The sequence below is a fragment of the Melanaphis sacchari genome, unplaced genomic scaffold (genome assembly GCF_002803265.2).
Source record: "Melanaphis sacchari strain LSU unplaced genomic scaffold, SCAv2.0 Contig36_pilon_pilon, whole genome shotgun sequence".
NCBI lineage: Eukaryota > Metazoa > Arthropoda > Insecta > Hemiptera > Aphididae > Melanaphis > Melanaphis sacchari.
Window position 1 is genome coordinate 85,480 of NW_020271232.1, and position 12,341 is coordinate 97,820.

A 12,341-nucleotide genomic window follows, 5' to 3' on the forward strand; every position below is an offset into this window, starting at 1 on the left:
TTCCGAAATATAATAATGTAATAATAATATAATATTATACTAATAATTATAATAATATTACTGTTACAAACCCATATCTCTCCTCTTGGTACTCTCAGTGGAAGGTAAAAATAAATGAATCCAAATCAATCTCTACTTCCTTCACTCTCAAACAACGACCACCGCTATCTGTTTCTTTAAATAATAAACTCATCCCAAATTCTGATACCGATAAATACCTGGATATTCTCTTTGACAAAAGAATAGCATGAGTTAAACATATCCATAGCATAAAAATTTCACTTGACTGCAGACTCTCACTCCATCGCAACGGCAACATCCTAGGAAAATCCTCAAAGCTTAATATAAAAACCAAAATTACCCTTTATAATTTATTTCTCAAATCCATATGGACTTACGGCATCCAAATCTGGGGCTCTGCCAAAAAAAACGAATATACAAAAAATTCAAATATTCCAATTAATTACTAATACCCCTCCATACGTCTCCAACCATACTCTACACACAGACCTAAAAATTCCCGCGATAAACAAAGTAGGCAGTAGCCAAAATTAATTACACACGTTTCTACAAATGCCTTCCTAACTATACAAATCGTCTTATACATAATCTATCCTCAATCACACTCCTTGAAATCCTATTAAAAGACTCAAGCGCCAGTGGCTTCGGGATTTCCTCAGCTAAGCCTACACAGTACCTGCATGCCACAATTACAACTAATAAGTAATAAATTAATAAGTAACTCCCATCGCTGAAGTGCCGTCGCTGGATGGTCCCTTCATATATTCATGTCAATAAAGTTCTATATCCATCCATCTCTTCAGCTTATTGTACTAATAAAATGTAGGTACAGATTGTTGAAATTTCTAATAAAAATAAAAAAAAATAAATAAATAATTTCGAGTATAGGTACAAAGTAATTATTTAATAGTAAAAAAGAATTATTTATACTCATATCATACTCGGCTAATGTTTTCATCTCTTTGATTACCTATATATAACAATATAAATTTAAAATCAATATACTTCGATACAAATAAACCATTAAATTAAATGTGGCTTGTAGTTGTACCATTGTCCATTGTATATAGTATATAAATAGTACTATAGACCATGTAATAGCAGTTAACACTAAACAATACAGCATTTCTACTATAGGTGAAGATGTAACCGTGTTATTAAATTAAACTGCTAACTGGCGTTATGCAATACATTGTCATAATGAAATTGACGATTTCAACTCGATAAATGTCAATTGAAAATTTTCTAGCTGCGCTTGAGATTTAAAATTTTTTCACTTAAATTCCATAGAACCCAATTTTTGAATTTTAAATGATTTTCAAACATATATAAAAACAAATAAAATAATTATAATAGTGAGAAAAAAATATACATGTATAGCTAGTAAGTATCTATTAAGATATTTATTAAGGTATCTAACTTAATCACTTTATCATAATAAATAAGTTACAACTTATAACAAAAGAAATAAATAACTTAATTAATTAAATCAAAATAAATGATTAAGTTCACGTTCATTACCTACTATATAACTGTGTAAGTATAAATTAAAATATAATTTTGCCTTTATTTAAGTTTAACTTATTTATTCAACTATTTTAGCTTCATTATTAAAGTTATGTATACTTATAAACAGTTTTATTATTATAAATAAGTAATAACATTATTACTATATACGACTGTATAAATAATACATTTTTTTAAATATCCGCTGAATAATAATTACTGTTAAATTGATATCTAATCATTAATTAATAAAAATAAATTTTATAATTAAAAAAATATATTGATATCTATCTATAAAGGACTTTTTAATGAAAATGATTCATTATATTATGGCTGTTTAGATAGCCAATGCTAGAAACATTTCATATTATTAAAATTAAAACTATGGCTGTACCAATAACTTAAATAAAATATTTATAAATATTTATTATTTAGTTAAAATTATTCAGTAGATATACATTAAAAAAATACAGGTAACTCTATACGCACAATAATATTTAAACATTTAAAATCAATCATAAATTAAAACGTTGAGTTAACTTCCTAGTAATAATTTATGAAGATATTTTTAAGATTTTTGATGGTGGTATTAAATGTAGACCGTGCACGATATCCACCTGATCATAGTAGAAAGAGATAAAGTCTTAAACAGGGGCGGATTTAAGGCACTACGAACTATGCAACCGCATAGGGTGGCTGCAAATTTATGGAAGGCGGCTTTTTATACGCAGTAAAATTGTATTTAATATTTATTTTATTCTTGTACTTACCTATAGAAAAATACTTAATTTTTTCTTAAATTTTTCAATTTCAAAATAAATAATTAACATTAAAACTACTTATATACCAAATAATTATTTAATAAATTTATTATTTTTTTCTTGTATAATAAGAATAAAGAGAAAATACTATATTATAATCAAAATGTTTTTATTGAACTTTAGTTAAATGAAAAAAATAATTGCATAATACATTGAAAATGTTTTCATGTAAGGAAATTTTGTTGTACAGAGGTGATTTTTTTTTTTTGGCATAGGGGCGGAAAATTGTTAAATCCGCTCTTGGTCTTAAAGCATATTTAGTAGTCATTTACTCGTTCATATTTCGTTAACAAATACATTATTTTTCATATAAATCGTAATATACGTCACTTACAAATGGACTGACATTAAAAATGTGTTTAAATAAGTAATATGATTGTGATACAATTACATATTAGCTGTATGTCCAATGAAACTACTAAAGTGTGTATTACGAAAATCTTATCGATACTACGATAATGCGATAGGTAAATAATAAATATATAGCCAAATAGGTAATACGGTAATACTTCATATCAAAGAACGCCAAAAGATTTTTTATAATATAACACTTAAAGTAAAATATGATTAATTTTTATTTAGTATTAATTTTTACAATTGCATAGATATATAATATAATGTGGGGCATGATAATTGTATAATGTTTAAGTTATTGATTATTTAGATGAATAAACTATACACGTAAATTCTCACAATCCTCACATAAAACACGAATGTTATATTTAGCTAGATAAAATTATAATGATTTTTAGTTAAAAAATAATATACACAACTTGTATTTCTACACTATTTTTTATCATGCGTATATATTATTAATAGAAGGTTACCTATATTCTTCGCAATAATTATCGTAAGTAGATATTATTGTAGTTACAGGGGCACTCATATGGGGTTGGGGGGCAAGGGAGGTATATGTCCCCCCTGGAAAATGTTGACAAATTGTTTACACAAGATCTACAATGAGTAAAAATAGAGTTGATGGATTATGCATGATAAGCGTACATAAGGAAAAAATTGATGATAAAACGAATGAATACATAGAACAAGTAATAAATATATTTGGTGTATAGAAATTTACAATTTTTATTTGTAAATTAATATTTTAATAAATGTATGTTATTAATCAAATGAAAATGCAATAAATAACTTTAATGGTTAATTGGTTAAACAATTATTATTTCATAATCTTCCAGTTTGATATATAAAATATAATAGTATAATATTAAATTGTAAACCCCTTCCTATCTCATGGACATAATTAAAATTTTTTTCCCCCTTGAGAATTTTTCTATGAGCACCTTTGTGTAGTTATAATAGAGGACGCGCCAATTGACTGATGTTCACTAATTATTTACTGTAATCGTGTATGAGTATGGCGAAAGTGATTTTATAAATTGTTCATATATATATATTTACATATAATAACACTATACTGTACCTGTATACTGTATATAGTGTAAATGTAATATGCACATTATAATCACTGAAAAATATTTAAATAAATCCTAATAAATTAATAGTTTTAAGAATAAGAAAAAATGTATTTGCATTGTTCCTATAGTTATATGACAGTCCGTTATCGAAAGGACAAACATAATAACGAAGAATTTTATTCATACATATAGCATATTATACATCTTATAGCTAGATAAAATGAAAATACATCAAATTATTATATCGAGTTGTTTGTGTATGTATGTAGGTACCTCCTACCTATACATTATAGCAAATACAGCGTCTTAGAGTTTTCGCCTTCCTTCGACCTACTCGAAATTTAAAGACATATATTGTGTGTGTGTGTGTGTGTGTGTGTAGCAGCCAGCAGGTAATTACTAATCCATAATTGACATTATTATAAAATATATAATAACGTAACAAATGTGATGCACGGAATGATTATCAATGTATACAGTCGTCGTTCGTTGGGTCACGGTTGTTAATTGATTTTTTTAATATAGTATAAATTAAAATTCTACGTAGGTACCTATACCACAACTGCAGTGTACCACCTACTTTATAGTACTAATAAAATAGTAGCCACCAAAAGTTAAGACACGCAAATAAAAATCAACACAATATTATGTTTTCGTATACGCGATATGGCAATGCGACATACACAAACTGATAAGTGATAACTGAGTGATACTTTTATGGTACAACATTCATTATTTCAAAATCAATTGATGTTTTTGAAAATATTTTTTCTACATAATTTCCAAACAAAATAAAACAATATTTTTCATAATATTTTTTATTGTTTTAACTGTCTTACTTTTTTGAATGAAAACATACATTTTTAATTTCATATCCTGAAGCAAACAATTTTTCAAAGTATATTTCAGTACACAAAATCAAAATTTGGACAAGTATAATTAATGAATTAGAAGTATTTATAACTTTGGTAAGCGGAGTAGTAGACCAACATTTACGGGTTTCTCTATACCACACCACTTTGCTCATCAAAACTTAAAATACTTATAACTCAAAAACTATTTGTCAGAATTTCAATTTTTATATATAAAAATACTCCGAAAAATATTCTGCTTAGGAATATACTCGTAAAATTTATAATATAAATTATCATTCAAAAAAGTAAAAATTAAAAAAATTATAACGATAAAAAATATTAAAAACTGTTTTAATTCGACTGAAAATTATGTAAGACAAATATTTTTAAAAACGTTAATAGATTTTAAAATATTGAATGCTGTTTGATAAAATAATCACCCTCTATATACTTGCATATTATAATATTATGACGCTATACTGTACAAATCAATCGTTAAAATTAAAAATATTTAATAATAATCAATGATCAACCGCTATAGTAAACCTGCATAAATTATAAATGGATAAAACTAAAAACTTTCGAGTAACAAAAACATTAGACATTATATATTACTTGTACATATTAAGTAGACCTTATAAAAAGTGCGTTAGTTATTTTTTTTTATACGCATTCCACGTGTAGGAAAAAAGCGTGAAATATTTTAATAGTTTTTCGCAATCGTGTTATAGGATGTTATTTTAACTTAACAGCTACGTTTTACAATTTGACAATATTATAATATAAAATATAATAAAATGTCACATAAATTATCGATCGTATGATATAAACGAGTAAGACATACCGTGCGTACAAAAATATTATCGATTTCTGATAAAAAAAAAAATTGAATTGTGATAGCATGTACTTCTTTCCAAAAACCATGAGCCTATACAAAAACATATTGTACTGACCGAAAATCATATATATTTCTGCGGCCGGATAGAAATTAATGTGCGTCGACCGCGGTAGAATCGGAAAACCAAAAGATCAAAATGTTTGTTCGTCAATCCGTTGAAGCCAGGACATGAGGCATCCCGGAAGACGGCTTTTCAAAATTGACGCGGCGTCTGTTTTTGGGCGTGGACGATTTTGTATTTGGCGCGCTTTCTTTGGAGGCCGTGGACTAGAGCCGCCGCCGCCGGCCATTTTGAACAATGCCGAGCAGCGTTTTGCAGGCGGCAGACGGCTGTCGCTACCGCCGCCGCCGCGCCGCGCCACCGGTACTGCCACCACCGCCGCCGACACCGCCACCACCACTCTAACGCCAACTACACCGCACCGCCGATCGCGTTTTACGTCCGTCACGGTTGGTTTTCGTTATTTTTTCTGTTCCATTTCCTTCTCTCGTCCGCCCGATCATTGTAGCCCGTCAGTTACTGGTTTCGTAACAGGCCGCCGCGCGTTCAGTCTGTCAATTTTTTATCACCATCCGCGGAACGTGTCTCTCGCCGCTGTTTAGTCGCAGTCACCGTCGCTCGCTCATTCCGCACTCTTACTCACTCACTCACTCTACACACACACATACTAACTCGCACGCACCGTTCTCGCCCGGTTGCATTTATCTATTTTCCACGCGCCCGCGAGTCCGTACCAAGTCGGCCGTGCCGTACACGTCTCCGCGTCAACCGACCGTCTGTGTCACTCTCGTTTTGATTTTCGTCGTTGGTCGCATTACGTTCCCGGCACAACCATGAGCAGCTTGGCGGAGACAAATCCGATTTACGGGCCATTTTTCGGCGTAATGGGCGCGGCATCAGCCATCATTTTCAGCGGTAAGCATAACGACTGCAAAACGATAACAGCAATTTATATTTGTATTATCAACGATAAACGACACTGTTGTTGAGTCCACCACCTCGGGGCTAGTACCCGATAATTGCTGCCCGTCGCCTATGGCGGATAGGGCAGTGTTAGATCGATGTCGCGCGGCGGGTACCTTCCTCATTTTCATCGAAAAAACACGGCCCCAAAGTGAAAAACTCTCACGGCCGCCACACCCACCTGCCACTGCCGTAAGTGGTCGATATGCTGGATCTTCCCGTGTTGAAATAGACTCTCAACAGATCTATGTCGGTGGTGACGGCTGTTTGTAAAAAATGCAGCCTTTGATATCGTCCTGTTCTATAAGTCGGTGGGACGGGTCGACCAACAATTTTTCCGGCCGCGTTACGCACGCACGCATTTCAAGACACGAGTGGATGTGTTTAGGCGTGGCCTGATAACCGTGGCTTTTCTATTTTCATAGTTAATGTTTACCCTTTCCGTGTTTGCCGCCGATCGATTTTTAGGAATACTTTGCTTCCAGTACCCTAACGACGGAGATGCAGATTATAACGAACCCAAATTTTTTCCCTAGACCGTAAAAATCAGTCAAAACGTTCCTCTACCGTCTTATCCAGATGATTTTCTATATTCTGGCTCTCACGGATCACATTTTGGGTTTGCTCAGTTCAGACGGTGACTAAAGGTCGTGATAAAATTCGTCATTTCGCCTCATTTTCGAGGCCGCCGCCGCAACCTGTTCGCATCGCGTGTCCCACATACGACTCGCACACATGGGCGTGACCCGGTCGAGTTTTTCGATCACTCGCATTTTGAATTCTCTTGGTTTTTGTCTCCGGTAAAATGTCTGCCACTCAAAAGCCTTTAGCAACAGATTTGCCCCAAAGTCCAGATTGACGATTCTGACCATAATTCCTAATGCGATAGTCGTTAAATTATGGGCGCGGCGCGTGAAGGTCATTTAATTAAATTTCGATTTGAATGATTCTTATCTTTCTTTCTCTCTCTCTTGCTCCACCCGTCTATGGATAGTTATATTTTTGAATTTCGATTTCCCCACGTTTATAAGTCCAATAATGTGAGACATATTGTGTACCAATAACATTTTTTAATATTTCTAAAGTGACACATGTTACTTTTGCCAAAATCATAGATTATACATTATCTGTTTTTAGATCACAAAACACTTATCGTTAGTACAAAGAGTGTTAGTTCAAAGTTTTCCAATATTATTCTATATGTTTGGTTTATTACATAAGTATCCCATCTAATAGGTACTTGCATATTATATTATATATAATGCAATTTTCTGTATTTTTGAGATTGGAAATTTTGTCAAACCACGCCCTTTTTTTAACACAATTTTAACCATTTTATTCATATTTCTACTTATTATAACTTTTAATTAATGTTAAGCCACCAACATATGAGTATTTTAATGAAAATGTACATTAACCTTATTCTATTTAGCACATGACAATACTTAATTATAGACAGTCATCACAATAGCCGTAAAATCATTATAATTTTTGTTTAAAATCTTGTTTACAATAATAGTTATGCATATCAGTGTTAATAAGATTTTTTCTGCTGAGGTAAAGGCATAATTTGTTGGTACATAATTATTACATTATAGGTATTCTTAGTTTTATGTTTTTCATTACCTACTTAATTCCAAATATGATTTCTAAGATTTAAGTTTTACTGATGCTGTAATTACAATGATACATTTAAAGTAATTTCAAACATTTATAAATTTAACACGACAACTAAAACGGGTGTTTCTTTTCTAAATGTTCAATCTAATTAATTAAATTGTTAATTATTTTTTTGTGATGACTTTCAAGTGTTTTGTTTAATGAACATTCCATATATTGTACATTTAAAAAGACTTATTAAGTATGGGTGTGTAGCTTATAGTAAATTAAATAGTACCCATAAACAAAGTTAAACTTGAGGTTAAATTATGCAGAGAGCTCATAAGTAATACCTAATAAAAAGATTGTTACACACATGAGATTATTAGATCATGTTTTTTAATTTTGTTTTTGCAATACCTAGTTGTTTTACAGTAAGTTATTGAAACACCAACTTTTTTACACTATAGGTAAATTCATAAAAATATAACTGAGAAATTCCATTTCATTTTATGTTAGTTTTTAATTTTAACATTAAAATACTAATTATATAATCAGAAATCTTATTAATTCTCATTTGGTTTATATTTATTTAATGTTTTATAGTGCTAATTAATTTTTTTAAATAATACTGTAAAATCATGCTAAAATGTACATAAAATTCTATTATTACTTACAGTGTAATTAATTGCATATCTTTACCTTTTATTTTTTTTTTTAGCTCTTGGCGCTGCATATGGTACAGCAAAATCTGGAACTGGTATTGCTGCCATGTCAGTAATGAGGCCAGAACTTATTATGAAATCCATCATTCCCGTTGTCATGGCTGGTATTATTGCTATCTATGGTCTTGTAGTAGCTGTCCTAATAGCAGGTGCTCTGGAAGAGCCCTCTAAATACTCCTTGTTCAAGTAAGTTGATTAGAAATGTATAAAAAAAATTGTGCAAATTATGTAAAATTAGTTAACACAATGCAAAATACTAGAATTACTAACTTTTTTTTTTTTTTTAGGGGATTCATCCATCTTGGTGCTGGCCTTTCTGTAGGCTTCAGTGGTTTGGCTGCTGGTTTTGCAATAGGTATTGTTGGCGATGCTGGTGTCAGAGGCACAGCCCAACAGCCCAGATTATTCGTAGGAATGATCTTGATCCTAATTTTTGCAGAAGTATTAGGATTGTACGGACTGATTGTTGCAATTTACCTATACACTAAATAAACAATTTTCCCTCTGAATAAATATAAAAACAAAACAAACTTTTTTTTTTTTGTAACAAAAAAAAAAAACAAACAAACCATGAACACCCATACGATGCCCAGTTATTGTCGTTAATACAAACAATATACTATCATATTATTATAAACATTTTAGTTGAAAGAAATCAAATATTTGTGCCCTTATGCCACTCATCTGAATAGTTAGGTGTATTCTTCTTTCCCCCAGCTTTCTAAATCATATTTCCGTTCACGTAGCAAAATAAGTAATAATAATTTTAAAACTATTTTAAATACATATATTTAAATTAAATAAAATGATGGCCATCTCATGTATCAAACGTTATATTTTGTGTTTTATTATTATTATTAATTTTTTTTATGTTTCAATGAGTTGTATCATAAAATATTGTTCCCCCCTTCACTTTTAAATGTTACTTAACTAAGAGGGGATTACCCTCAAATATTAAGTACTCTATGCGATGTGATGCAATCTAAACTTAGAAAGTGTACGATTGTTCTCCATCTTATTGAGTAACGTACACATAATAATATATTAAATTATTTAAATTAATATTACTGCAGTTCAGCACAAATATTGTAGCTGTACAATTTGATAAAAATTCGTAGTTAAAGTATTATTGTTTGTTTTTTTATCATTTTTTTTTTTTTTTACATTTATTGTAAAATAAAAGCAGGCTTACATGGTTACTGGTTATTTAAAATTTTTATAATAGAAGTATATAAATTTACAAAAAAAAAAAATTAAAATAACAACTATTAGTGTTTTTAATAATTATTTTAAGTGAGCGTGCATCTAAGACGTGTTAAAACATTCCAATGTATTTGTAATTTAATCGTATAATCCAATGGAAGTATATTAATTTTACTTACAATTAGATATTATATATTCATACATACATTTATATATGTATATATATATATATATATAAACACTTATAAAAATCTGCCATTAAATTATTGTTCGTTAGTTCAAATAGTTATTTTTAACTCCTGTCAAATAACATTTGTTTATTTTCCATTCATATCAATCGCGTGTTTATTGTTTCTCATCATTATCAAATTATTCGTAATTATTATTATAACTGTTCAAAAAAAAAAAAAAAAAAATTAAAAAAATCCACTATTTATTTTATTATAGTTGTGTATAAATTATGTGGTTAACATTTGTTTTATTTTTATTTTAATATATATATTTATTTTTTTTTTTTTGATTATTTAGTAGACACTTAATGCAGTAAAAACCGATTTTTTCAATTGTTTTTAGTCGTTTTTAAACATTATAAATTTGAGTCTGTAATATATTATTACTTAGACTTGAAGGAAATTCTAAGGGAGTAAATTAAACCTATCTAATTTTCTATACCTAAAATTTCCTAGGAATTTCAATTATATAGTAATAAAACAAAAATTGTTGTTAATCATTGCGTTTATTTATTTATTTATTTATTTGTTTTCGTTTTTTAAATCGGAAACCATTATAAATTGTTATTTCAATCTTTAAGTAAAATGTTTTACCTGACCACTATATAATATACACCCATATTATACAATACAATCGTGCATTAGCATGGTGATGAAAATTGAGACGAAGCTCGAACACAGAACGATGATTGGAAATCGACATTACGTGTTGTTATGACATTTCTGTGTTTCATTTTGGAAGCGATCGTGTGCCAAGGATGGTCTGTCGCTCATGTAACCTTAACGCAGTATAAAGTGCAAGGCGCTGATAAAAAAATTGGAACACAGGAATAGCCTAGTGACGACCACCACCTGTTGACACGAGAGGATGTGGTGACCAACGTTTTATTAAAATATCGTATTGTTATACGTGTTTTTGATGTTGTACTGTGGTGTACTAATGTTTGAAACACATTTTTCAAACGCCAATCTACGTTTTATAAATGGTACACAAATATTAGATTTCACCTACATAATTAGGTAAATATATTACATACTATCCGTATCTAATGACTAATGGTTTAAGTATTACTACTCGAAATCAGGGAAACCAAACGGCAGTAAATTTTTTAAACAAGAATGGAGCGTTTTAGTATTGTGATCTGTGTTTTCTTTTCTATTCAATATGAGTTGATGGTAAGTACATAATTGATTTGTCAAAATGTCATGGTTATTCATACAACTCAGCACTCGGCATTGGTACAATTTCTTAACTCGTGTTTAATCATCTCTTATGTATAAATTACATATATAATAATTGTAGACATTGTAGTATTTGAATCGTAAAATAAACCTCCAATTTGCTATACAATTTAACTTGCTGCGTTTAGATTCTAGATATGTCCATTAATTTTTTTAGTTAACCATATAACCAATGATACCAGTAACATGTTTCTTATCGCATACCAAAGGTTTACATGGTTTAGCTACAATAATTATCCTATTTGCAAACACAAAATAGATACGTATCTACCTGCATTTTCATGTTTAAGTTGAAAGTGATTTCATTTTTTGATTTAATGTGATTTTGTTTGATGCAAGTAGGTATTGGTACATCAGTCGTATAATATTATCCAGCTGCCGAAATAAGCTGCACTATTGCAGCGGTACGCCGGTACAACAGGATGCATGGAAACGTATTAACGGTAAAAAATTAAAAGGGAGGGATAGAATTTTATTTAACAGCTATAAATACAGATGACAAAAACAAAATTCCTTTTTTTTTTTTTTTATGTAGGTATCTGTTTAAATTTGAATTCGACTTTATCGTGAAGTGGGGAGATCGAGATACTGCTACGCATGAGTGCATGACCCTTCCACGGCACGATGCTAATAGACCTACAATATTGCTGCACACTTTTTTAAATTTTTTATCGTGAACGAAACCGTGAAAAATACACAAGTGCTTGCGGTTAAAAATTATTTAATACCTCTAATAATCCAACATTCTTGGCTAACCGTAAAAACATTTATTTAACACAATATTATAAAATCACAAATTTAATTGCGATTTACATTTTTCAAATGGTCTGCGATAATCAGGGCTG

At 30.1% G+C, this 12,341-nt stretch overlaps 1 protein-coding gene and 1 long non-coding RNA gene across 2 annotated transcripts; one reads left to right on the forward strand and one right to left on the reverse strand.

Moving 5' to 3' along the window:
* On the reverse strand, positions 1–4,518 carry LOC112596951. The gene is made up of 3 exons (XR_003114804.1): positions 3,787–4,518; positions 952–991; positions 1–866 (listed from the first exon to the last, which is right to left on the reverse strand). It is a non-coding gene; the product is annotated as an uncharacterized LOC112596951 (long non-coding RNA).
* A 1,417-nt stretch (positions 4,519–5,935) lies between these two features.
* Positions 5,936–9,657, forward strand: LOC112596950 (V-type proton ATPase 16 kDa proteolipid subunit). The gene is made up of 3 exons (XM_025342841.1): positions 5,936–6,449; positions 8,818–9,007; positions 9,109–9,657. Exons 1-3 carry the CDS (start codon positions 6,368–6,370, stop codon positions 9,311–9,313), a joined length of 477 nt encoding a protein of 158 aa, XP_025198626.1. The 5' UTR covers positions 5,936–6,367; the 3' UTR covers positions 9,314–9,657.
* The last annotated feature ends 2,684 nt before the right edge of the window (positions 9,658–12,341 follow it).

What these genes read in the sequence shown, in the direction of transcription:
- LOC112596950 (XM_025342841.1), top strand. Translation starts at nt 6,368, where the DNA reads ATGAGCAGCTTGGCGGAGACAAATCCGATTTACGGGCCATTTTTCGGC. An exon ending in ATCAGCCATCATTTTCAGCG is followed by an intron (nt 6,450 to 8,817) that starts GTAAGCATAACG and finishes TTTTTTTTTTAG; the next exon opens with CTCTTGGCGCTGCATATGGT. An exon ending in TCTAAATACTCCTTGTTCAA is followed by an intron (nt 9,008 to 9,108) that starts GTAAGTTGATTA and finishes TTTTTTTTTTAG; the next exon opens with GGGATTCATCCATCTTGGTG.